The 27956-nt window shown below is 43.9% G+C and overlaps 1 protein-coding gene across 2 annotated transcripts in view; it reads right to left on the bottom strand.

Annotated features, from left to right (window-relative positions):
* The window catches only part of DTNBP1 (dystrobrevin binding protein 1), a 458894-nt gene that overhangs the window by 269679 nt on the left and 161259 nt on the right, over positions 1–27956 (bottom strand). For both annotated transcript variants that reach the window (XM_069218782.1, XM_069218781.1), the window contains exons 4-6: positions 22662–22722; positions 5064–5196; positions 1144–1276 (exon numbers count right to left, since the gene is read on the bottom strand). In XM_069218782.1, coding sequence (XP_069074883.1) covers positions 1144–1276; positions 5064–5196; positions 22662–22685 — 290 coding nt within the window. In that variant the 5' untranslated portion in view covers positions 22686–22722. The remainder of the gene's footprint in view (positions 1–1143; positions 1277–5063; positions 5197–22661; positions 22723–27956) is intronic.

Genomic DNA, 27956 nt, shown 5'->3' with positions numbered 1-27956 from the left:
GGAAGACTTTTTGTGATGTTTTTCCTTTCTCTTCGACTTCGCCAGGAATAGTTTAGCCTCACGTTCTTTGAGGGCCTTCGGATTCATGTGCTGACATGAATCGCAAGTCACGACGTCGTGGTCGGAGCTCAAACACCAGAGACAGTCGGAGTGAGGATCTGTAACGGACATCTTGCCCCCACACTCTCGACAGGGCTTGAAATCCGACTTTCTCTGAGACATTGTTACCGCAGAGAAGAACTACGCAGCAGAAAATACACTGTAACTACTAAAGTAACAGTAGCTCCCTCGAAGATAACCGTTTCGAATGCACGGAAAAAAGGGAACTGACGTCGGCACGTCGGCGAGGACCTCTTATTGCCTGTATGATGTCAGACGGCGTCGCGTGGGCTAGAGTGACGTCCTCGTCGACGTGCAGAGACTATGAAGAAGATTTCCGCCGAATGCTGGCGCCATGGGAGTATTCATTAGGTGAGGAATCCACAGGTAGTTGTATCCATCAGAAATTAAGTCTTGTAGACACAATTAATTGATGATATTTTTGTATATATGGAATGGGCCCTAACAATTTTTAGAGAATGATATGATCAGTCTTAATTCCAGACTTCCACGCATATAATTTTCCCATCAGATTCACGGCAAATCGATTGCATTCCTTGATGTGGTTGTGAAATTTACATCTACTGGCATTCAAACTTTAGTATACAGAAAGCAGACAGAAATGAATAAAAATTTGCATTCCCAAAAGATCACTGAATTTGATGGAACAATGAGAAGACACCAGCAGGGGAGATGCAGCTTAGGAAAATGCCCCATAGGCATGGGGTTCAGAAAGGATCACAATGTAAAGGTCAAAAATTGTCAACATGGTGCTTGTCTCCAGTGGATGCCTTTTCCAGTATGTCAAAAGGTACCTACATCGAGAGGGAAGGAAAACTAATAAAGATTACCAGCAAGTAATTTGGCCCTCAGAAACTTGGATGCTTCAAAAAATAAACCCAAAGTCAACAACTGAACAGAACTAAAACTCCAACTAGGAGTATTCTCAACATCTGGCATTTTAAATAGAGTAGTACCTTTAGATGTGTAAGGAAGACAGACTGAATTATTTACCTAGAGTGTTTTCTTAATTACTGTACTAACCTTTTCTTTTTCTTGTAGTTTTCCAGTTGCAGGTACTGCATTTGTTTAAATCGCTCTAGCTCGCACTGTTCACACAGCTCCTCTAGGCTTAACAGTCTGTTTTCCATCTCCTCAAAACTTCTTTCAAGTTGTGCTGTTGGGAAGTAAACATGGTCAGATTCCCAAATCGCTTGAATGTACTCAAAATTCATAGACACAATCTATTCATATTTTGAATACCTGAACCAAATACGAGATCAAAAGGCAAAATTACTTAAATAATTATGTACTCGTTTATCAACACACATTATCATAACTATGTAAACTCTGTTCAACTGGCAAAAGTGTGCTCAATATTAAGGCACTGCAAATGGCCTTATACATCAGCCAACTGCACTCTAAGAGTTAACACCTTATTCTTGGTTTCAGTCTCTAAGACTCCCTCCTATAAATCGCTCATGAAAAGTAAATAGAACAAGCAAATGGTCAATAGAGGAAAGTGTAATTGTATTTGAGCTGGTGTTGGGCACACTGACTGGCGATTTAGATCACAAACCATGAAGCATTTATGGCCCTTGAAGCTTCAATTTACACTGATAACAAACTCTAAAGGTATTGTGTCTTTGGGCGAATAAGCTCAGGAGAAACATACGCTTTTCCCTTTTAAGTTCTATTGTGTAAGGGACATGCCAGCTAGTAAGAGTTAGATACCCAAAAACTAAATCTGCAACTCTCCATACCATAACTCATATCTATTAGCCATCTGCATTGAACCACTATCACCAATTCCCAAAACAGCGCACCTCCACAATGACATGGCTTAACAACCCTCAGGCCAGTTCACAACAGCCTTTCCTCCTTAACGAATACAAGAACTGTACAGATACATTTCCCTCTTGAAAACAGTCTTACTTCATTATCCCCAGAAGATAGCCCAGCTAGTAGCATATAGTCCTTTCTCCCCACCTCTTCTCCATGCCCACCTCCACACCAGTTTTAAAGATGCAACTTATCTGGTTACTCTGCCCTTGTCTATGTACAGACTACTTGATTGGCACTGCCAGTCTTCCCCACTTTACAGACAAGCATGTGCTTTTTCCTGGACCTGCACCAGCACCTCAATGGTTCAAGCTCCATTCTAAGGTGTCTCCTGCAAAGGCAGTTTTCCAGGACTCTATTGTGGAAAGCCAAAAGCACTCCAAACCTTTGCAGTGAGCCTCAGCAGAATTTAAAGGCGAGAATACTCAAAAATTCTTGAACTCCACCACACAGGGCAGATCCAGCTGTTCGCTTATGGCGCCTATACACGGACACTGGCTTCACTGGTTTGTGCCCAGGAGTCAGGAAAAGCACTCAGCAAACACCCCCTGGAAGTGATGGTGTCTGCATAACTCTATTCAGCAGAACCGCACAGACGATCCCAGGAGTCAATGGGAGACTGTGCCAGACCTCTCTGTCCCAGCAGTGGGAACATCAATGAAGAGGAAGCAAGTGAAGGCAATCACGGGCACACACACACACACACTGCACGGGGCCACCCGAATAAGGGGGTCCCCGCTTATGGTGGTGGAGCCGTTTAGGTGGGAAAGGGGAGCATCAGGTGTCCCCCACCATGAAAGAACGTCGCAGGCGATTGGTTTTTGGGCAGCCGCTGCCCCAGATGCACTTTTTGTGCTTCCGAGGCCATACGCAGCAGTGACGTCTGAAGACCCGCATTTATAAGGCAGGCACAGTCCACAAGCGTGTCTCTACCTCGCACTCACTGACTGTGTTTGCAACACGCAACACCACCGGACCCCTGAAGTAAATACCCACCCGCCGCCCTACTTTCGGCAGCAGTTTATCCCGGGAATACAATTTGATAATTTTTCATAGGGGGCTTTTAACTTGATATCTGCGGTATTTTGTCTTCTAATGGGTTCTCTCTTCACAGGTGACTTGATTCATCGTGAAAGCAGTTGGGGCAGATTATCGTATTTTTATGTGTTGACTGGTGGTGGGGTGAGATCATGAACGGGAGGACAAATGGGTACCTTTTCTTACAGGAACAGGATGGCAAGGTAACTGGGCCCCCCCAAGGGGTGCTGGCTAGGACGTGAGGAAGACATACAGGGGCGTGGGAGGTTGCGAGCGGTCGATAACATCTGGCCGCTAGGGCCAACCACCCATGCATGCGCAAAGGCCTGAAGCGAGCACTGGAGTGGAGCCTGAGGGTGCCGGGGGGCACCCGAGGTAGGTATCCTCGCAGGCATGTGGGCCCCCTCTACAGTGTGTACCCATAAGACTGTTTTGAGAAGGGATATGAATCCCCTTATGGAGATCCTACCCCTGGGACTCATAGCAGGAGGAGGGGCAGGGACTGGATGTACTAGCCAAGCAGCTGTGATCTCATTCACAACCACCAACATTGGGGAACGCAGGAACAAACTGTTTAAATCAGTGTTAGGAATTTGGATGTATTAGCGTACTCTGTTAAGGCTAAATAACTATCAGAAACACTGTAAATATTATTCCAATATGATATGGTTACTGCATATAATTTTAATTATTGTGATAAATGTGTGTTTTTTTTACAATACAAATATGTCCAGGGGTTCATGACCCCTAAACCCCAAAAAGAAGTGTGGCTAAGTATACAGCAAGCTAGGATTTCCTGGGCTATCTTTGGGAAATGTGAGTTGGTGGTGGTGGGGGCAGGCCTCGGTGATACCCGGCTATATACTATGTGCGTGTGCACGGCCGGTTTTAGGGCAGTGCGACGGGTGCAGCTGCACTGGGTTCTGATCTGGAAGTGAGGCACGGACACTGGAGGGGAGTGGGGAGGAAACGCTGTGTTGAGCAAAACCTTGTCATTTAAAATCATCTACTGAAGAGTTCCTTGTGCATCTAGCTTTCAGATAGCAATAAAAATAGTCAAGACATCCCTCGTCCTGTGATTAATGTTCCTGCTGAAGAGAGATAGGAAGTTTGTCTAGTTTTGACTCGCCATTAAGTAGAGCTGAGGGTTAATATGCCTGTTGCAAAGAACAGATCTGTATTTGTGGATAGCTGACTAGATTTGTAAAACCAGCCTTTATGAAATGTATGTGAGAGGGGCTATGGAGAGATGAGGGGCACTTTTGCCAGGAGGTAGGGAGGGAATTCGAGGAGGTCTTTGTGTGTGTGTTGGGGGATGCAAAAAAGGTTGTTTCACCAGATGCCACCAGCGCTAAAGTCGTCCATGTGCGTGAGTGCGTGTGTGTTGCGTTGTGTGCCCAATAGCAGCCCCCGTGAAGCACTGGAACCTAGGTTATCAGGTGAACAAATCATGTAAAGGGCAGCATAGCTACACTGCAATGTGGAAAATCCATTTTCAAGCTTGGATGGATCTGGGACTGCACCACAAGTAGAGAATTCACAAGTTAAGGAGTCTGCAACTAGAAGTCCCTATCAGATATCACACATTTATAGAGCCGTGGCCCTCTGTATGATGATAAAAATGCACAAAGAAACATATTGTTGCTACTAAGTTAGGCAAACTGTGGTGTATTGAAGACACATAAGCACTTTTGAAGCACAAAAGTGGATCAGTTCTGAAACTAGCCGTATTACACGGACATAACTGCTTTGTTCTGCTTGCAATAAAGTGTCACACCAAGTATTACTCATAAGACATAGAAATGCCACTCATAACCACACTAAATGTGGATATGTCACAAAATCAGCAGTCGAAATCCTGGGCCTTGTCCTAGTGTTCCCTATAACACATTTAAAAAATGAAATATATACAACTACAACTGAAGGATGCATCAAATTATCAAAAATCACTTACGCTACACCTCTCAAAATACGACATTGTAGGAGAATAATATAACGTTTTCCAGTCTGACAAGATATTTAATGATCCATTCTCAAAATGTGCATTGGTTTTGGTGCTCCTTACAAAACAGATTAAAACTCACTTAATTGGGCAGTGGTGGACTCCAGATCAGCTAAAAATGCTGGAATTTGTTGCAGGTGTTCCTGTAGCTCCATGAGACCACTTTTCTTTCGTTCCCAGTGTGCAGAAAGCATGACTACCTCACTGTCGACCAGCTAAAAGAGAAAAAAAAAATACAACTCAAAATTGTTTACATTTTAGCACTTATGACTGTTCTTTAATATTTTTAGATACAGGACAGTATGAATATAGCTATAATTTGTGTCACCAAGGAAGGCGACAGAAGGAATAAAAAGTTACTTACCTAAGGCAATGGTTCTTTAGGCCATATCTTCTCTAGGTTTGTGGTTTTCCCCAGTTTTTACCCTCAACTAGGAAGGTTCCCTTTGCATTTTACTGCATAGTAGTCTCAACAAACATCATCTGTGAGCATGTTATGCAATATAGCTTTTGCATGGAGCGCAAATGCCGCTAATGTGGAATAGTGACACTGCCCTGTTAAGTGATTACAGAATGAATTGTATGTTTGTTTGGAAAGATGTGTGGTTGTAGTATGTTCTTTGTGGGAATAGTGTATAACTGACATGTGGTCGCAATGCTTTGCAGGAAACTAGACAGTTCTGCTATGCATGTCAATGGACTCACTGGCATGTTAGCTGAATAGAGTATAGTCAACGGATTCTACATATCGAAATGAAAAACTGCCTAGTGTGTGTGGATCTCTTCGTTGTTTGAAGTGATATGGGCACCCCACAAAGTTCACAGGAAGAAAGTGGGTTTACAGGAGTCAGCCAGAATCAGCAATGCCCAATCTCAGGAGGTCAACAGACACCACTGTGGTGCGTCTATGGGGCTCACCCAGAAGACTCAATAGTGCAACACAAGATACTCCCCAGACAACCACAGTAATGGCTTTGTGGGGTCCACCCGGAAGTGGGGACAGCGCATCAAAAGGAAGGCAAGATACAACAGTAGATGTTCTGTGGGGTCCACCCAGTAGTGGTAGTGGTGCAACCAAGAAGGTTAAAAGTTGATGGGGAAGTGTGTCTAAATAGGTCTTGGGTATGATGTGCTGTCTTCTTCCCTTCTGCGTTCATCTCAATATCTTAGCAAAGCGACAAAGCACTGAGCTGCCCTTTCCAGGCTACAGTTCATCAGGCAAGGCACCAAATGATTTTCCCAAATTTCTTTTTTTGAGTTTTACTCCAATATTGACATAATATACTGCCTAAGCAACGGGCAGTGAATGAATGACATCTAACCAAGGGAGGAAACAAGTAACACACCATACTATTCATGTAGATAATATTGAGACATTTCTCTGGCCACATGATTTCAAGAAGGAATTGTCAGTATTTTAGTATTTCTTCCAAATTTAATAAATTAAGTTAACCGCTCCAAGTACTCAAGGACAAAAAACTAAAATAATCGATGGACATGAATATACTGAAACTTTAGAGAAGAAGAATGTGGATGAAAACAAGCCCTAGAGAATGTCGAAGGGAGCTTTACTGGTGGATCCATGAAATTAAGTATTAATATATGTGTAGTAGCTCCCTTTTCAAGAAGGGTTTGGGGTCCAGCATTTACACTTTGGTCCCCAGGTTCCGGAAGGTTGGAGAAACTTCAAGACCTTCCGTTCAATACCTTCCTTTGACGTCCTCAGGATCACTTTCCCACCCTCCCTGGCTCCAGACACTACGAAGGGGGTTATGCAGCACTGACTGGGGGAGAGGCACAGCCCTATTCAGAAGTATGTGTCAGCTCCTCCCTCCCACCTAGCCCAGGAAGATCCATGAGCCTGGTGATCGGCCATCAATATGCAATCAATATGCAATGTCACACTCAAGCTCCCTTTGTGTGTGACTGTCTTGTGGGAATGCACAAAGCCCAGCTGTCATCCACCCCAGACGTGTATTCAAGGACAGGGAGAGGCACAAAATGGTTAAAATATGAAAATGCCAACTTTCTATAAGTGCCATTTCAGGCTTACAATTTAAAATCTGACTTCACCACACGTAGTGATTTTAAATTGTGAGTTTACTGTCACCAAACTCCATATTTCTATCTCTTCCCATTAGGAAGTTACACTTAAAAGGTGTTTAAAGGCAACCCCAATGATATTCTATGGAAGAGACAGGCCTTGCAATAGTCAAAAACTAATTTAGCAGTTTTTCATCTAGACATGTTAAACCTACCAGTACATGTCCAACGTTTTATATACGCTGCACCCGGTCCTTGGGGATAACTTGAGCCTATCTTATGGGTGACTTACATGCAATAAAAAAAGGGTTGGGCCTGGCAAGTGGGTACACTTGCCAGGTCAAAACTGCACTTAACTGCACACACAGGCTCTGCAGTGGCAGACCTGAGACATGATTGAGAGGGTACTGTAGCTGGTGGCACAACTAGTGCTGCAGGCCCGCTAGGAACATTTAATTTACAGTCCCTGGGCACCCATAGAGCTCTTTATTAGATACTTACTAGTAAATTAAAAGATGCTAATCATGGAGAAGCCAATGTAATCAAGTTTTGGAGGACACAGCACCCGCACTTCGGCACTGGTTAGCAGTTCTAAGGAGCACAAATTCTTTACGGCTGGCAAAAATAGGTCTGAAAAACACGAGGTCAGAGGGCAAAACATTAGGGGAGACCACACCAAGGATGCCAGGTCTAACAAGTTGGGTTCTGGATACCTGCACATATTCAATGCTGTAGAGAAGAAAATATCTTAAGTGAATATATTTTCATCATGTACGTCCAACATCTATGTCACCCACTTTTTTGCCGCTGAGGTTTTGGACAGGTTTGATCTCTCTGACCCTTTTTCCTCCCAATGGCTGCTTGAGAGTAGGGAGAATGAAAAAAGTGACTGTTTAATATTATTTCCTTGAGATGTTATCAATCGATGTTTTCCTATTTGTAACACTGTTTTGGAATCCTGAGTTAGTAAAAAGGCTTTTGTGACTGATACTATTGTTTGCAGGAGTTTTAAACCAGCAATTGGATACAACTGTGACCCAAATGTATGCATGATGGGTTAATAAAATCATTACTTTTCTGTAGCACCACAGTATTCAGGATATCAACTTTGGTCTTCATCTTCTGCACCTGTATCTTGCCTTCCATGCATGTATCAAACAAGAATGATCCTGAGAATGAAAGATCTACAACATTTAGTTAGGCATCAAACCTAAACCAAGTGAAGCCATTATGCCTCATGTAAAGGCCCTGACAATATTTGGTGTCACCCACAAGAGATATTCGTGAAGGGATGGACTCCAGAGACACCAGGCAGACTATCTGCTTCTATTTGACTGTGGACTGGGCATTTTAGTCACACCTACTGAAATGATCATTTATAGCTGGGGGAAAGGAGAAAGCAACATGGAGCTCTAGCTTCCAGGGACTTCAGGCAGGGCAAGGTGACTTTTTAAAAGTCATTTTTACAAAATATTGTTTTTGTAAAGCCAGCCTCACCAGTTAATTGGGCTTGGAAGAAATATTTCAAAAAGCATAAAAATTACATTTGTAAGCGTTTCCTAAGCAGATATAATATTTAGCAAATGTAATATTGTATCTCAAAGATTTCCTATGGAACATTACCCTGCTACCATGGAAATAGCTCTCAGGGCATTTTTAATGTAGGTTTAACATTAAACAGTTACATGTTCAACTTTTAAATACCATGTACTCTGCATTATGGAAAGAAGAAAACCACGGCACATCACAGGATCAAGGTGAGAAAACTTTATTCCTTGGTATTACGTCAGGGTTGAAATCCTCTGATGTCATAAAAATGCACTAGGAACGTGGTAAAAGAACACAATACTTTTTTCCAGTTTGAATAACAACAGCCGACACGTGTTTCGTCATCCTTGACTTTTTCAAGGCTTGTTGAATAAGAATAATGAGATTAAGTCATAATGGGACTCCAAGATATCAAGACTTTGTACAGTGAGGTGTACAGTATATTGGCATGGAAGCAATCAAAGGACATGGACCCTGGTAAGTCTGCAGAGCGTCGTCCTAGGACGACGCTACTTACTTTTGGTGCATAATATAACGGACGCTCTGCAGACTTACCAGGGTCCATGTCCTTTGATTGCTTCCATGCCAATATACTGTACACCTTACTGTACAAAGTCTTGATATCTTGGAGTCCCATTATGACTTAATCTCATTATTCTTATGCAACAAGCCTTGAAAAAGTCAAAGATGACGAAACACGTGTCGGCTGTTGTTATTCAAACTGGAAAAAAGTATTGTGTTCTTTTACCACGTTCCTAGTGCATTTTTATGACATCAGAGGATTTCAACCCTGACGTAATACCAAGGAATAAAGTTTTCTCACCTTGATCCTGTGACGTGCTGTGGTTTTCTTCTTTCCTACATGGACTGTGAACCTTTGGTTAACAGCGTACCACACCCTGTGGCTGGGTGTACTACCACTTGAGCACTCTATTCTGTCTGAATCAGATTAACTACTATGAACTTAAGATATCCATGACAATAGTAATCTCGGATGTGCGCACCGCTTATACACAGCCACAATTTGTTTGGGACTTTGGTTGTTCACATACTACTCTGCATTATGGGCAATCACACCTACGAAGGGGTGACTTACACAAAATTAAAAGGGCGGTTTAAACCTGTCGAAAAGGGGTTATATTGGCAGGGTGAATTTGCAGTTAATACCTGCATAACCAGGCTACTGGTGGCATACCTACAGACACACTCATATTGTCACTGTAGTGGATGGCACAATGGGTGCCGCAATCGACATTTAACTTTACAGGCCCTGGGTATACCTTCGTACCATATACTAGGGACATATAGACAATTTAAATATGTTAGTTAGGTATATTAAATTGAAAGGGTGAGTACAAGCATTTTACCACTGGATAGCAGAGGTAAATGTCACAGGGTTCTATAGTCAGCAAAACATAGGGATCAGCATAATAAAATCTGGGGTGACCATGCAGAAAGGGCAGAGTTTTAGCATACACCAGTGCTTAGAAATAGAGACAGTGCCCGGGTTTCAATGCACTACCATCCCCTTGTAATGCTTTCTCGTAAACAGAGATGCCCACGCATTATGAAGAATAAAACATACCCTAACTTCATGTTACTAAGGATACTACAAGTCATTTTAGTTCCATGACTCGATATAGGCACTCAGGTCATCACTCTTGGGCTCTATATGGCTGTGGAACTTTTCAGTGACCTGCAGTATCCCTATAATATACAGCCTGTGGTACTGTATCCCATACATCATTAAAACCCTGATGTCTAATTGCAAGTCATCATAAGGAGATCCTTTTCCCCTCTCATATTGCACAGTAGCTATTTGAATTATTCCTCATTAATATGTCTTCCAACACCCATAATAGTCTAGTAAACAATTTTGAATATATTAATTGGGTCTTTACATTTCATGCTACATTATCACTGATTACATTTTTGGTCTAAAGCTTGTCTGTTTCTGTACCATTTCACTATTGCTATCAATGTTAGTTAATGCATCTGTGCCATGGTAATCAGAGACCTATATTGGCTAATTTGTAATGAGGTAAAGATTTGTTAGGTCTATTGATATTATAGGGGAGTGATACCAGTTAGGAATAGCCACTTCCTGCTGGGTCATACAATTGCTGGTTAACCCACCCACAGACTCAAAGGTTTTTATGAATCTGGTTTGCACAGTACCAGTTTTGTTCCTCCTTTGTAGCCCCAAATCCCTGCTGGAAACCTGTCTTTTGCCAAGCATTTCACATTACACACTTGTGACTGAGCACCCTCCCATTCTGTAATAAAATGCTACTATCCCTCTATCAGCCACAGACATGAATATCTTTCCTATATATATGTTTTTCCAAGATCAGAGGAGACAAATTGTATGTTGGCTTTTCATATTCCTCTGTTCTCATGACAGACTCTAATGTCTGCCTGTTAATTTCCTATTATCATCTTCCTTTTTCTATCTCAATCAATAATAGCCAGGGGCTGGAGCCAAGATGGTAGAGAAGTAGGTCGTGACTGCATATCCCTCTGCCCGGGCCCCACAGATTTGGGAGTTTGTGGAGTCTCACCTGGCGCCACGCCAGTGCCACAGTGTGCTCTGATGGTGCTGAAAAGGGATAGTAGAGGAAGAGGCACAGGGTGACATAGCAGAGAGGTGTGTGGGAAGATTCCACGCCAGATGATCAGCTGCCTGGGCAAGATGGTGGTTGCCTGAGCTAATGAAGCGATCCTGCAGCACTGGTGGAGCACAACAGCAAGACTTGAGACCTCATTTAGATATAGGCAGATGAGCTACTCTGTCACAACGGTGATGTATATCCCATCCGCTGAAATATAAATCCTATTATATCCTATGGGATATCCTTTTCAGTTGACAGGGTATCCGTCACTATTGTAATGGTGTAACTCTTCCGCAAATATCGTAGTGGGCTGCATGCAGATGCAAGGAGGCGCACCCCACAGAAGAATTCCAGCCTTCCCAGACAGCGAGGGCAGCAGTAGACTTCTGTGGGAGGAGGGGTGTCATTGGCTTGCAGGTGTTTGTTGGGCTCCCCTGCTCCTCTCAGGGACATTTTATTCATCTTTGCTACGTGCCCCTGAGCCCACACCTTACAATGCACCCGGTGGACCTCAGGGGACTTCACTGCAAGCACCTGAGAATTGCACAGTGGCCCACAGTAACAAGAGAAACACTAGCCACATGAGGAGCCTCCAGTGGGCCTGGACTGCAGCAGTAGCTACAGGGCTGTGAGACACTGCTGGTTCCCCACAGTGGTTGGGGAGGGGCAGTGGATATAACCCTGACTGCACACTTGGCTCTACAAGGCCTACACAAATAGAAGGACAACACTTCCTAGTCCATGCTGGCAGTGGGAGTCAGACAGGAGTCTGAACACCCTAGAGGAGAGAAAATGAGACATGGAGCTTGGTGCTGTGGGAGCCCAGGGCACAGCAGCTGAGGAAAGCTCAGTGAACCTAGCATGCATAAAGATAAGGTGAAGTGGTGAACCCCCCCTCCTCCCAGATAATGCCTATCCCAGACTACAAACTGGAGTAAGAGAAGCACTTACCACTAGCCTCAGAACATGAAGTGAAGTTTGGCTGTTACCTTGCCCCTGTCCTTGAGCTGCCAGCCTCAGCGAATCCGGAGGATCTGGGCACACAAAAGACGGATTAGGGCATCAGCAAAACAGTGGTCGCCTGCGGGGGTTGACGAGTGACCAGACTTTGAACCACAAGGGGAAAGACTAATTTGGCTTGGCCCACTGGCTCGCACAGGAGACCAAGAGACACGGACATGTGGGCAAGAAGTCCCACAAGGAAGAAAAGGGACAAACAAGAAAGTGACAGCTGTGCAGTAGGCAAACAGGATGTAACAAGGTGGCACTGAAGCCCAAGAGCTACCATAAGCTTAGGGAAACGCTCCTGCAATCCAAAGCCACAAAAGGGGATACCACCTTCAAACAAGGGCAAGAAACAGGGATAGAGGTGAACCCAATCTGACCGATGTATCAAGCAAATGCGCATCAGTCACGTGCTTTGTCCTAGACACATTGTTCCAGGGCTTGAGAAAGGAAAGAATACTGACATCATGTGGGAGGTGCACAACTTCAGTCTCGACTTAGCAGACCTAGAAAGCAGGTTATCCACTCTGGGAAATGTGGGTACACCAGAGAAGAAGTGGAAGCTGTCAAGCAGCAAGTCTTACGAAAGACTAAGATATCTATCTGCAGAATCACCTGGAAGACCAGGAAAACAGGTTCCTCCAACAGAATATTCAAATCATAGGGGTAACACCAGGGGCAGATAACTCAGACGTTGACATATATGCAACAGTTTTTCAATGTTATTCTGGATAAAGAAGAGAGGGTTACAATTAAATTGAACAGAACTCACTGTCCCAGCTGACATTCTTACCTGTGTCAATGACTCAGTAGAAGGAGGATACCATGGCCCATGCTAGGAAGAAAAGAGCCATCACTAATTAGAAGGAGGAGACCATGGCCCATGCTAGGAAGAAAAGAGCCATCACTAATTAGAAGGAGGAGACCATGGCCCATGCTAGGAAGAAAAGAGCCATCACTTTCGAGGGCACCAGGACCTGTCACAGATCACACTTTAAAAACTGAGATCTTACTGCCCCGTTCAGTAGCCTTTTAAGAGGAAAGAAGAATATTTGGAGGCTCCGTAACTTCCTCAATTGCGCAAAGCAACACAAAGCCCAAAGCTCAATACAGTAGCAGTGTCTGTCGGCCACATTCTGAAACGCCTTGAAGAGCATGATAAGAGGGTCTTGTATCACCATACTACCCAGACTAAATAAGGCCAGCAGGGGAAAAAGGGAGGAACTATCCAGCAGAAAGAGCACAAACAAATTCACAAATCAACAGGTTTCAAGACAGCGTGGCACAGGTTGTCAGCAGCAAGGGCACAAATTAACATTCTGGACACAGACAAAGCAAAATATGCACTCCTCCCCGCAAAACAGAGATTTAAGGGGAGACTTGTACTCAAGACAAAGATATAGCTCAAGCATTCTTCAATATCTATGGCCAACTATTTCAAGCAGATCACAAACCAAATCATACAATAATGACCTTTCTACAACAAGCCAGAACCAGAGCACTCCCCAGTAGTAAGCAGATTCCCTGGATCAGTCAATAAAGTCGAATAAATCGTACCCAGTATAGGTCTGAAAATTGGTAAAGCAGCAGGGCAACTTTTCAATAACCTATTTTGAGAGAAATTGCCCCTATTTTGACTAGAATTTAAAGCTGCTTCGCTGAGACAGGAACAGTCACAAACTCTGTTAGAGGCCTCCATATCGCTCACACCAAAACCAGAAGATCCCTCTCTCTGCCCTTCTTATACACCCATCTTGTTAATGAATGTTGACATCAAAATCTTAGGCTTCAACTGCAGTGATAATACCAAAAAGCTCCAGAGAAGTTCAACAGAACCCATTAAGAAGATGCTGCCCCTCACAATGGATGCCAGAAATGCATTCGGCTGTGTCACTGGCGTTAACTTAATAAAGATCTTATTATAGTTTGATTCAGGCCAAAAGTAGGACATGGATTAACTAAAGCTACCAATTTCCAACAGAGACATTTACGGTGAATAGCGTACACTGCCTCAGCCTAGTCATACAGAGGGGAACCAGGCAGGACTGTCCACTTTCTCCGCCGCTCTCAGAAAAAGTGGGCAGCCCTGCCTGGTTCCCCTCTGTATACATGGAGGGGATGGAAGAGGGTGACAAACAGAGAGCATCACAGGAATCAAAACTGGGCACGACATGCACACCCTTAACATGTACGCAGACGATGTCTTCGCTCCTTTGTCTGATCCAGTGAAATCCCTAGCGGAGCACATGGAGGAGATGAGAGAAATGCAGGACTTTGGAGATAACTCGGGTATCAGACTGTATCTAAATAAATCGGTCATCCTCTATGCATATCTCCACAGAGCACAAGACCACATCTGAGGGCTATACCTTTTCTACTGTGTCAAGATGGAGTCACATGCTACGGCCTTCGAATAGCACCCACCCTTGCCACAACTTCCAAACTGAACTACACAAGCCTCATGTCGGCAATTCAAAAGCACCTGCAATCCTGGCACAATGCAGGATGGTCATGGCTCTCCTCATTTCGGAGCTTAAAAAGACAACTCTGCCCAAGATTCTTTCCCTGTTCCACACACTTCCACTCCAACTCTTGCAGCAGACTCTCCTGAGACTACAGCAATCAGTAGACTGGGCTTAGGGAAAAATCCTCAGATGGCCAGACAAAGGTTGCACAGACACCCAGATGAGGGAGGACTGGGAATCCCAAATCTCACTAAATACTACCAGGCGACACTGCCTCCCTATCTATTTGAACGACACAGAAGGGAGTTTAAGTAAAACAGGTGCTTTACTGACCAACTTATTGCGGGCATTAATATCTGGAAAGTGCCCTTGCTTCCACAGAAACACAGTCCCCGGGGTGTATACACCTGGCCAGAGATGAGGCTCACACTATCTGTCTAGGATGCGGTGGTACTATGAGGATGGACCACATTCCCCTCACCTTCATTCCTATGCATAGCAACCCATCATCCCCATTAGCCATTCAAAGTCAGAAATTCTTGATGCAGAATGGGTTATATTTAACAAAACAAATTGCTTTATTTAAAAGCAATCACAGACAGTGGTATACGGACCGTAGTTGGCTACAAGCACAGAAATGGTGGCTTATCATTTGAGTCACCTCTTGTATAATGATTCAGTATTTTGAGAAGCGACCTATTAGTATATAGCGCAGTTCTCAAAATACCAATACATTCAGTGGAAATCGGTGTGCAATTTCCAACCACATTTACCAGATCCATTTTAGTACATTTCAAATAAGAAATTGCGAATCATTATTAGTTGCAATTTAGTATTTCTTACTTGGAATCTTTGCACAAGAGGTGCTAAGCACCAGGACAACATAGCAAGAACATCCATACGCAAAATATTCAAACGGACACTGAAGGTCAGGGTCTCACTAGCAAAGAGGAAACCACAATACCATGAACAAACTGGATCTGTGTTGGGCCAGGGAGGGAAAGGAGTTAATTTGAATGAAGTTATGCTAAATTATAATAAATGGTGGTTGACTTCATCTGTTAGCTTATCCTCGCTGGTCTCTGGATATAGCCAAGAGAATGTGTTAAGAAATTCAAATAAAAGGAAATGTTCATAATAATAAAAATACTCTGAATAAAATTGTTTTGAAGAGAAAAATAAGTCTTTGTAGTGCACTGGGAGATTTTTTCACAACCATGATGACTGCACCATGTGCAAAAGCAACACAGAAAAATGTGTTTCTCTAAAACAGGGAATATCCGGTTTGCACACGTATAAGAATCTACTGCTAGCTTTAGGTGCATTTTCAAAAACTGGCAGTGGTGCCAAGACGCTCTCTTGCCTTACACCTCTTCTAACCCGAAAAGCAGCGGTTGAATGCTTACCGTGGGTATTACACATCTTAGTAATTACTTATAACAACAGTCTCAAGCAGGCCCAACATATCTTTTTTTCTCATTTCTGATCAGGGTCAGAGTGCTCATGATTTATCTCCATGTATTTCTCAAAAAGGCAGAGATTACTCCAAAGAATAGGTACCTCCCTGCCTTTCAGTGGCCTAAGTGACAATTCAACAGTGACATCAGGAAAACAAAGTAAAGTGTGTTGACATGTCATTGACTTTATTCCTACTTGAGATGGGATACCTATAAAAGACAGCCACCACACACTGGGAGGAAGAACAGCAAATGTTGTTTTAAGGACACTTTAGTACACAGGTTGGACACCTCAATCTTAGCTTAGGTCCACGGTTTGTGCCTTTTATATTCATGCACATTTTACGTTTTATTTATATTTTTCAGCAAGCCTGCTTTTAGCTATTTTTTTAATATATTTATTTCATCAGCTGATTTTTCTAGGAAGGCAGAGATCATGCTGCACATTTTATCAGTTGTTGTACGACATGTAATCTGTACCTTTGTCCAAGGCTGCCATGTATGGTACATGATAAGCTAAGTTGTATTGCCTGACCTCCATCCTTGAGACACAGCATTGGGCCAGGCGTGTTCTCCAAACGCTGTATGGGCTATTATATAAACAACATATAGGCCCGAGGAGTGTAGATGGTATCCCGGTCATGATCACTCTGGGATGCATACCAGACAACAGTTTTTTTTGCTCCTGGTGCTGATGCTTCAGCTTCCGGAGAGGATTGCCATCCAGACAGACAGACTGACCCCTTTATTCAGGCATGGGATGGGGCTGATCCCTTCGGTCGAGCCAGGCAGAGGGTTACAACCACTATGCTCTCAGATCTAGACATAGGGTTTTGGTAGGAACCTCTGTAACCTTTAGACTTTCTAGAAGCACACAAAATAGTGGGGTGGTTTATATTCTTCTCTTTGGTTGTAACAATGATTACTGTGCTCTGTTTCATCTGCCTTATTATTTCAGTACATGCATATTACACCAGGATGCAATTGCTTCAATAGATACATTAAAATCCAGTTTGCATCTTGTGTCTTGTCTTGGCATGCGCGAGTACCTGAGTGAAAGGGGTATGATCTGTTTCCATGACGTTTCTCAGGAGTCAGTGTGTCAGGTTCAGGTTGCCACAAATCACCTCTCATCCCAACATGTTTGGGCGAGGCACTGCAAGCTATCCAGGGGTTAGGCTGACAGCTGCCAAGTGGTGTGGAGTGGACTCAGTCTTCCACTCTTAGTGGTACTGCCTTAAATTCCCCTCTTCTTCCATACGAGTCACCTCTAAAGTAGTCCCTAAGTAACCCATGGAGCAGGGTGCTATGTAAGTAAAAGGCAGGACATGTATTTATATGTTTTACATGTCCTGGTAGTGAAAAACTACCAAAGTTGTTTTTCACTGCTGTGAAGCCTGCTCCTCTCATAGGCCAGCATTAGAAATTCCTTTATATGCTTTTAAGTGGTCATTTCCGATCTGAGAGGAACAGACTTGCCATATTTGGTATGGCTGGAATGGTAGTGAGAAATCCTACTTACTGGTGAAGTTGGATTCAACATTACTATTTCAGAAATGCCACTTTTAGAAAGTAGGTATTTCTCTGTACTTACTGTCATCTGTGCCTTACAGCCGTTCTCCAATCCACATCTGGTCTGTGCTGGTTGACAGGTCAAATTGTGCATTCCAAACACAGGACACTCAGCTGCATCTGCATACAGATGGGTTTTCATGGGCATGAAGGGTGGAGAGGCTCTATTACACTTCAAAGGCCAGTGACCTGCGCTCAAACAAAGGACTGATTACCCCCACAGGGCTCCTAGAAGACAAGGCTGGATTGAAAGGGAAACATGTGCACTTCAAAACCTCTCTTTGAAGTTTCAGCCACCTCAAAGGCACTTATGGGTTTACATAATGGGTCTATGACCCCACCAAGTCAAACACTTCTAGACCTACATCTGGACTCTGCCAGAGGAACTGCCTGGCTGCCAAAAGGACTCATCTAGACTGCTTTGCTGGAAGGGCTGCTTGTTGCCCTGCTGCCTGCTGACCCTTGATTCTGCTGGAAGGACTCTCCCTTCCTCCTCGAGTGCTCTCCATGGGCTTGGTTTCAGCTGGTCTACTGTTCTGAGGTATCAGGGCTATCAAAGATTTCCCCAAAGATGAGAAAATCTAGTGTGCTGAAAAACTGACTCAACGCCTGGAAAATTCAATACAACTCCTGCGGGATTGATGCAGCACCTGCTCTGTGGCTGAAAAATCACTGCGTCACCTGCTGAATTGATGCAGTGCCTGTTGCCTCTGCTCAACGCATTCTGGGTTTTCTTCACATCGTCCCTAGGCGTCAAAATATTTCTGCATGTCAGTGAGGATCCAAGGCTGTGTTCCTGGAAACCGATCCATCGCCTTGCAGCATGGAAAGAAACGATGCATCGTCTTTGCCGCGTTGGAAAAATCTACAAACCGCTTTACTTTTTGACGCATATTCTCCTCTTCATCGTTATTTTTGATGCATCCCAGGAACTGTGTCTTAAATGGATACAACCACTAATTCTTAAGGATTGAGACTCATTTAACTCTTCCAAAAATGATATCTTGACTTATGCATATTGGATTAAGTTAAGCCTGCCTGCTCTGTGCCAAGCTACCCGAAGGTGATCAAAGGATAATTTAGGTTGTGATGTGACTTACCTTGACTAGGATTGTAGTCCGTACTTGGAGTGGGTGCATATCTCTGCCAACTAGAGATCTGATTTCTAACAGCCGGGTTCTCCATCAAGCCCCCTCCAGAGGTCCCGATGGTCGAAGGGGCCAGATGGATGCCAGGATTGGTCAGGCCATCTTTGGTTCACAACCAGATCTCGTGATAGATTCTGATGGCAGCGGTACAGCCTTGGAAGCACGCTTTGGAGAATTCTCCACAGGAGGAAAATTGTCATCCATAATCCATCAATCAGATATTTGTAAAGCGCGATTTATCACCCAGGCGGTCTCAAGGCGCTGAGGGAGAGGGGGGAAGAGGGAGGGCACAGATCAGTCAAAAAAACAGGTCTTGAGGTACTTTTTGAACTGAGCCAGCGATGGGACTGCCTTAGGTGAAGAAGCAGCATGTTCCAGGTCTGCACGGCGAGTTAGGAGGATTTTCCTCCAGCCATGCTCATCTGGATCCTAGGGGTGGTAGAGTAATTTCTTCAAATAAACTGCCTAGAGTTGATGGCAGGGTCAGTCGTGGTGAAGTGTTGGACTAAAGACAAGGCCCAGAGTTGTGTCCTCCTCAAAATGGAAAATATGGCAGCAGTCCACTATTTCAATCATCTTGGATGAACTCGATTGACAAAACTCTATCCTACTTGGCCAAGAGCTCCTGAGCCCATTGTCTGGAGAACTAGATCTCAGTGACAGCTGAGCATCTTCCGGGGAGTTCCAACCAAGTGACCGACTAACACGGAAAGGACAGGAGCCTTTAGAAGTTGAACTTCTCTGTATTACAGGGTCTAAAGACCAGATGGGGACCATACATGATAGACCTCTTTGCATCCAGTCTGGGCCATTAACTGGCTAGGTTCCACATTTGAAGACCAGATCCCCATGCAGTAGCGACAGACACGTTCTTTCAACTAGAAGACTGAGAAAGGATAAAAGTTTCCTCTGTTTAAAATGATCATGAGGTTATCTACTCAAGTCTGGAAGCAACAAGTGGACCTGGTGGTCATCACCCGGATTTGGAGATCTCAAGTCTGGTTTCCAGTTCTGATGGAACTTACCTGGAAATTACCTGGGATTCTCCAATTGGACCACCCCTATTTCCATGTCTCCTCCAAAGGGAACCCACATCAACTGGTTCTGGAGGGTTCTCTCTTGCTCATAGCATGGATGATTACCAGGAAAGCTTGAAAGTCCCAGGCCTTTCTAGGGAAGATACCTTGTTGCTCTCTAAAACACGGGCAGATAGCGCAATCAAGTGGTAATGCTCAACTTGGTTTCGATGGCTGGGTTGGTGTAGCTAACGACAAATGGGTCCCTGGGGTATCACACTCACCCCCTTCCTATAGAACCGGAGCACTCTACCTATGGGATGTCAATAGAGTCCTGAATCCATTAAAATCCTAGCCCTTTAATAAGTATCCGTTGTGGAAACAGATGTCAGCAAAGTTGGCCACGTTATTGTGCCTGGTTTCTTGCCGTACAGTTTCAGATATCACGGCCCTGAATATAACGGGTAGAATATGTACCCAAGATGGGGTTATTTTTCATATATTCCGATGATTAAAGTCTAACTCAAGTACGGTTTCATACACTATGTTTGCAGATGTTCGCAAACTGTGTGCGGTAGGAGCCATTAGGGCTTACGAAGCTATGACAGAGGATGTTTGTTCCGCTGGGAAAGTCAACTTCTTATTGCACTCACAGAGACCCATAGAGCAGTATCGTGTCCCACCATCACCAGATGGGTCAGGTGGGCCATGCAGGAAGTTGGCATTGATACAAAGAAATCTGGGGCACACTCAGCGAGAGGGCCCTGGGTTCCAAGGCTTTTTCACTGGGAGCTCGCCTGGAGGACATCCTTAACGTGGCAGACTGGTCCTCAGACTCTACTTTTAAAAGATTCTATTTTAAGCCAGTGCAAGACATTGCATCACTGGGTAGTGGAAAAGCTTTGAACCAGCCTAATCCTTGCTTCCAGTCCCGACATAGAATGAAAAGTTTCCTAGCTATTGTAACAGAAAGTTTCAATTCCATTAAGGACATGGAGGCGAGGATTAGCCTACCCTTAGGCATTAAGGTGCTGTACCCACTGAGAGGTTGAATGTTCTTGTGTTGCATGTCAAAGGAATGAAAACTGGTACAGTTACATGTAACATACATAGTCTTTTTTGTTATTGGAATACATTTTGCACTGTTACGTTTGTGACAATGTTATCTTTTATACTCAAATTCTGTGATTATTGTCTTCTCTATGCAGAATCTTCTTGAGAAAGGAAGCTCATGTGGTCTTTCTTTTCATAGGAACAGATTTGGATAAAGAGGAATAAATTGAGAAACAAACAGCTGGGGGTCGCAGGAAAAAAGGAGGAGGAGAGATTGTCTGCAGAGGACCTTATTGTGGCATTGTTGGAAGCCAACTGGATGGACGGTTCATTCTTTTCTTGATGTCTTGCTTGCATGATCGACTAATGGAATAAAAAGTGAAGAGAACAACCTAATCCACTCCTCCGTGTCCTTAATAGAATTGAATATTTCTGCTACGATAGCTAGGAAAATTGTTCATTCCTCTCCAACAAGGTTCTGTCCATCTTATGCCATTCCAAGTTTATCTTCTTTTAAAAAGAAAGATTAAAAGGATATTGTGACTGTTAAAAACAAAAAAAGAGAAATGATAGCTGAAGATAGACATTTGTTGAAAAATTAATGAAGTGATTGTTAATATGAGGACAGAAATTCAGAAAGTATTGGCTTGGAACAAATTTAAATTTTAATTGGACACTTACATCACTGTATGCCAATGTCAATATGTTGGAAGAAATGGGGTGGGATTAAGTGCAGTGATATCCACTATTGGAATTGGGTAGGTTAATTATCTAGATACCAGCACCTTAACTGGTGTTCTTGGTGGTAAGCCGTACTGGGGTGAGGATTCTTTTGTACCTCTTATTGATAATAAGTAGTGGTGCCACTCTGCGATGGCATTTACTGGCCTAAGGGCCTAAGTATCTCTATGGCTCAACTAATTGGGAGTTAGCTCACTTAGGATATGACAAAGTCCTCACGTGTGATTGATACTGAATATATTGTTTTATTCTAGAAGTGACTCTCCAGTACTCAAGATAAGATGGAGGCAACAATAAGAAAGAAACTCCACAAATAAAGCAGTGAATGTGAAAAAGATCACTGAAACACTATTGATGTGTTAAGGACGCCACTGTACATTGACCTTAGGGGTGTGGAAGGGAGATTTGGATGTGTTCTACTGTACTGTGACCAAGTAACAATGATATGTTTATGCACAACAGCTGAATATAAATAGAGAAAGAATAAAGGGAAACTATCTTTTATATATTTTTGTACTTATGAAATTCAATTCTATTTTATCTAAGTGCACTTTGTTGCAATTAGTATCTATTAGACCTGTGAGGTAAACTTCAGGCACTTAGGTAAATACGACATAACTGAATATTAGTAATCAGGTGACAAAAACAGAACTGGTGAACAATAGAGAACAAAATAGGATTTTGCATACAGAGTTGTTATTGTTTTGATGATATCCTGTCGCAATTGCCGGTATGTGTGTTACATAAGATAATTTTAAAAGATGCTTCTGTGCTGGTTTTTCTGTCAAATTGAAGGATTCGATTTTGCTTAGTTTCTCGTGGACTTCGGTCAGGCTCAAGAGTAGGAAACAAGAGCTACACAATGTTAACTATGGCTTATTTGCTATAAGTAGAATGTAGACACCTCTAGCAGTTTACCCAATGTTAGGTCGTAGAAACAAAATCTGTTAGCCTGTCAGGGTGTTGCATATGTTCTTCCAGACTGGTGCACTAATACACAGTAAATGTAAACAATGTTACCTCTCCAGCTTTGGCACATTCCATTGCTCCTCTATGAATGGCTTCCCAGTTGTCTTCATACCTTAAGATTTCAAATTACAGAGAAATCAGCTGTTAGATTTATATCACACAAGTTTCTTCCTATGTTTGTTAATGGCAAGAGCAGAGAAAATAGAACAAGCTGCTTAATACTGTAACATGGTCTTAGAGAAATGGATTACTCACTGATTGGTTTCTTGTTGAATTCCTACAGGAGGCCAAGTAAAACACTGTTTTTCAATCTGAAGAAATAAGGCAGCATGGAACCAGCAACTGCCCACTCAGAATCACCCCTATACCTTGAAAAACTCCTTCTTGTCCCTGTATACATTCAACTGTTCTGCCTTCAATTTATTCTACTTCACAGCTAACAAGATATTTAGTCATCTGATGGAATGGCCAAAAGAACAATAGCTCCCTTTCAACAGTACTTATGCTGTTGGACTGTACAACAGCAGGCGCTTTACCACTTGGAGGCTCAATTGCTGCTTACTCCTGTCTTCTTAGTTCTCTTCTCCCCTTCTACAGGTAGGAAATATTTTAAGACAAAAAAAAAAAGTGTTGAGGATCAGGGTCATACAACCCACGGTAGTACAGCTTTTACTATGGGTAGTAACTGTTACTTTGTCGGGAGTCCCTGCAGTCCTATGGGAAAGGGCCCAATCACAAACTATAGAGGGAATAGGTCTACGATGGTCATAGGAATACTTCTAAAAATTCACAACAGGGGTCTTTGTTTCTTCTTTGTAAAGGCAAGTATTGATGAAACTCAGTTAACCTGATTGTGGGAAGTCTTCTTTGCGTCAAAAGTAGGATTAAGGAAAAAAATAAGAAATCAAATTTCCTGGGTCAAATGGAAGGCAGGTAAACATTATGGAAAAAGTAGAGGTTGGTTCACAAGTGGTTACGAAGTCCCCAAGTCAAGAGAGCTTATTGCTTTTCGATACTGCAAGCCCAAGTAAACACCACAAACAAGGAGGTTCTCCAAGTACAGAATTAATTTTCAGAAGAGGCCATTAGTTAAAATGGTTGGTAGACAAAGGATTTTAAACATACATCAACCCTACATCCCAATATGTGGGAGTGTTCTTCACGAGAGGAAGGAACCTAAAGATCCTAGAGGTGAGTGACTGGCGGCACTTGAATAGCATGCAATAACCATGCACTGATCTTAAAAATGCCTGCTTAGCCCAACAAACTAATCTTCAGTTTTTCATGAAAGTAGCTGTTGATAGGAGAGCATTAAAACTATTGGCAAGGTGTTTCAACTCCAAGAGATCTTTACTGCAGAGGGCAGGTCACCTCAAAAGGAGAGACAGAAATTAGGTAGCATCAGGAGAGCAGTATATTTGCCCCAATGCTCACAGTCTGGAAGATATTGCTGAAAATTTGAGGTCACACACAAAGAGCTCTAATGACTGAGGTAGTTGTAGGAAGGACAAGCGATTTTAAAGTGGATACGGTTCACAACTAGAAGCCACTGTAGTGATCACTTTTACCAAGGACCTTGATCTTACAGACAAAGGCCTTAGTTCCAGAAGTGCTAATGAGTCATTTTATTCTGCAAAGAAAACACCTGACCTGTAATATTTTTGTAGGCCTCCATATCAGCCAAGTAAGCCCTAAATCATTCAGCCTTATTCCACAGGTGGGAAACATATATTACAAAGGAATTACATCAAAAGGTCATAGAAGAGAAGGAGTATCCTTGCCCAAAGCCCTGAGGTAAAACTATAGTCATAAGCTTTTGTAACGATTTGTGTTGTTATTTTTTATGGCCGTTTGAATCATCAGAAGACTTTCTTTAGAAAAGTAAACATGTCAGTAACTCAGACCCACAACGTCCAGGCACACAATCTAAGCAATTAAGTAATATATGGAGCATTACCACGCTTCTCTGTGGTAAAAGGTGTGCTCTGGGATGAAAGTGTTAAGACATTGTCATTGCTGATTTTATTGGGTCTGTGATCCAAATCTGGTTCTCCAGACCAAAACTACCATGTTACAGGTAAGTAGAGAACAGCTGCAAAATTTGGTTGCTGTTCAGCACTTAAGAAATATAGGAATATAAAACCATTTCTGCATTCCGATGGAGCTTAACTTGGGTAATGACTAATGAACAAGGTAACAAGGTCATAGAAGTACAAGTTACTTACCTTCGGTAACTAAATATCTGGTAGAGACATACTCTAGTTGCAGATTCCTTACCTTAGAATTTTCCCCCAGGCATCAGACTGAATCCGGAGATTTTTCTAGAGCAATAACCTAGAGCGTCAGCAGGTGGCGTCGGTCGACTCCACGGGTTTCGTTGGCGTTGTGGTCATTGTGATGACATCGGGAGTAGTATATAGACGCCGCCCTCGTGCAGTGACGTGTTTCTTTTAATGACTTTCCACACCAAAGCACAGAGCCGCTAAGAACACTGAGATTGGTGCACCAGAGATAAGGACCTGAAAGGGGGAATCCCTGTCCCTAGAAATCAGTTCGCAAGCGGGGAGGATGGGTGGGCAGGTAAGGAATCTGCAACTAGAATATGTCTCTACCAGATATTTTGTTACCGAAGGTTAGTAACTTGTACATCTGATAGAGACTTCTCGTTGCAGATTCCTTACCTTAGAATAGATACCCAAGCAATGCCATCCTCAGTGGTGGGCTGCGAACCAAGATCATACTAGGAAGTCCTGCAGGACCGAACGTTCAAAATAGCCGTCCCGACGGACCTGACTGTTCAGGCAGTAGTGCTTAGCAAACGTGTGCAGGGATGCCCAGGTAGTTGCCTGGCAGATATCCAGGACAGGAACTCCCTGTGCTAACGCAGTGGAAGCAGCAGTTGCTCTGGTGGAATGAGAATGCAAGCCTTCAGGAGTTTGCTTTTTGGTCAAAGCGTTGCACATTTTGATGCGAGGAAGCACCCATTAAGAGATGGTATGCTTTAGCACTGCCTTCCCTTTTTTCGCACCCACATACCCAACGAAGAGTTGATCGTCCACCTGGAAATCTTTAGTATGACTGAGGTAGAACGCCAACGCTCTTTTTGGGTCCAGACGGTGGAGTCTCTCCTCCTCATGGGAAGGATGTGGGGGTGCGTAGAAAGTAGGCAGAGTGACGGACTGGCCTACATGAAAGGGTGTAACCACCTTAGGAAGCCCTAGTACGCAACACGACTGTCAGGGTGCACAGACAAGTATGGAGGTTTTGAGGAAAGTGTCTGAAGCTCACTCACTCTGCGAGCAGAGGTGACAGCGACTAGTAAGACAGTTTTGAAGGTGAGAAGCCGCAAGGGACAATTATGCATTGGCTCAAAGGGGGTACACATCAAGTAAGTAAGTACAAGATTAAGGTCCCACTGAGGCATGATAAATGGAGTGGGGGGAAATAAATGGGTGAGCCCTTTGAGGAATCTACTCACAATAGGAGATTTAAAGAGTGAGGGCTGATCAGGTAGCCTAAGAAAGGCTGAAATGGCAGATAAATGCCCTTTAAGAGTGCCCGAAGCAGAGCCCTGCTGGCCAAAGAAAGAATTAACAGAAGAACCTCGGACAGAGGGGAGTAAAGGGGATCAATGGATTTGTTGGTACACCATTCCACAAATTTATTCCAACGACAGGCGTATACAGTTTTGGTGGATGGACGCCTGTCTGCCAAGATAACATTGCAGACCTCGGGTGGAAGGGCAAAAGCCGTCAAACTAGCGTCGCTCAATCTCCACGCATGAAGGCGGAGGTTGGACAGGTTCGGGTGGAGAACCGTCCCCTGTTGCTGCGACAGAAGATCCTCCCAAAGAGGCAGTCTGAGTGGAGAATCAATGGACATGCTCAATAGCTCTGGATACCATACTCTCTGTACCCAGTCCAGAGCCACCAAGATGACTTGAGCCTGGTCGTTCCTGATTTTCTTGAGAACTCTGGGCAGAAGAGGGATAGGCAGGAAGGCGTAAAGGAGGGTGGAGTTCCACTCGAGACAAAAAGCGTCTCCAAACGAGTGCTGCCTTGGAAACTCCAACGCACAAAACAGCTGGCATTGCGCGTTCTCTGTGTAGAACGAACGATCTGACCAAGGCTCTCCACACTGCTGGAAGAGACCTTGCGCCACCTCCGGATGGAGACGCCATTTGTGATGGGCTGTGCATAGACGGCCGAGTTCGTCCGCTCTGGTGTTGAGGGAGCCCACCAGATGTTGAACCATCAGGGTAATGCCCTGATGTTCCAGCCATGTCCAGAGGCGTAGTGCCTCCTGACAAAGGGTCCAGGACCCTACTCCACCCTGTTTGTTGGAGTACCACAAGGCGGTAGTATGGTCTGTGAACACCTGCACTACTTTCCCTTTGAGAGAGGGAAGGAATGCTTTCCACGCAAGCCTGATCGCCCGGAGTTCTAGCAGATTTATATCGAGCCCCGACTCCACCTCTCCCATGTGGCCACCCCAACCCAGAAGTGACGCATCGGTCACTATAGAGAAATCTGGTTGGGGAAGGGAGAGGGATCTGCCGTGGACCCAATTTGGATTTGAAAGCCACCACTTCAGGTCTTTTGCAGTTCCCTCTGAGATCTGGACCACGTTGGAAAGATTCTCCTGATGGTGCGCCCACTGGAACTTCAGGTCCCACTGCAGAGCCATCTGGCATGCGTTACGAGCAGAATGTAGGAAGCCATGAGGCCCAGCAGCCTTAGAGTCAGTCTCACTAAAACCCAAGACTGAGGCCGAAAGATCGGAATCATAGCCTGAATGTCTTGGACTCGTTTTTCGGGAGGATAAGCCCGAAACTGCACTGTGTCCAGAATTGCTCCGATAAAAGGGAGCGACTGAGAGAGTGTTAGGTGTGACTTCGGCATGTTGATAGTGAACCCTAGCATGTGCAGGAGGTTCACCGTAGTCTGAAGGTGGGAGATGACTTTCTGGGGCGAGTCCGCCTTCAACAGCCAGTCGTCGAGGTATGAGAAGACTGAAACCCTTAACCTGCGCAGATGAGCTGCAACCGCCGCCATCACTTTTGTGAACACCCGGGGAGCACTGGTATGGCTGAAGGGGAGTACGGTAAACAAAGTGCTCGTGATCTACCATGAATCATAGGTAACATCTGTGGGCAGGCAGGATGGGGATGTGGAAATAAGCATCCTGCAAGTCCAACGTTACCATCCAGTCTCCTGGGTCCAAGGCAGACAGAACTAGAGCCAGGGTTAGCATTTTGAATTTCTCCTTCTTGAGGAAGTAGTTTAGGTCCCAAAGGTCTAGGATAGGACGTAAGTCCTTGTCCTTCTTTGGTATCAGAAAGTAGCC

The sequence above is a fragment of the Pleurodeles waltl genome, chromosome 2_1 (genome assembly GCF_031143425.1).
Source record: "Pleurodeles waltl isolate 20211129_DDA chromosome 2_1, aPleWal1.hap1.20221129, whole genome shotgun sequence".
In the NCBI taxonomy this organism is placed as follows: domain Eukaryota; kingdom Metazoa; phylum Chordata; class Amphibia; order Caudata; family Salamandridae; genus Pleurodeles; species Pleurodeles waltl.
This window is presented reverse-complemented; position numbering and strand designations above follow the sequence as displayed.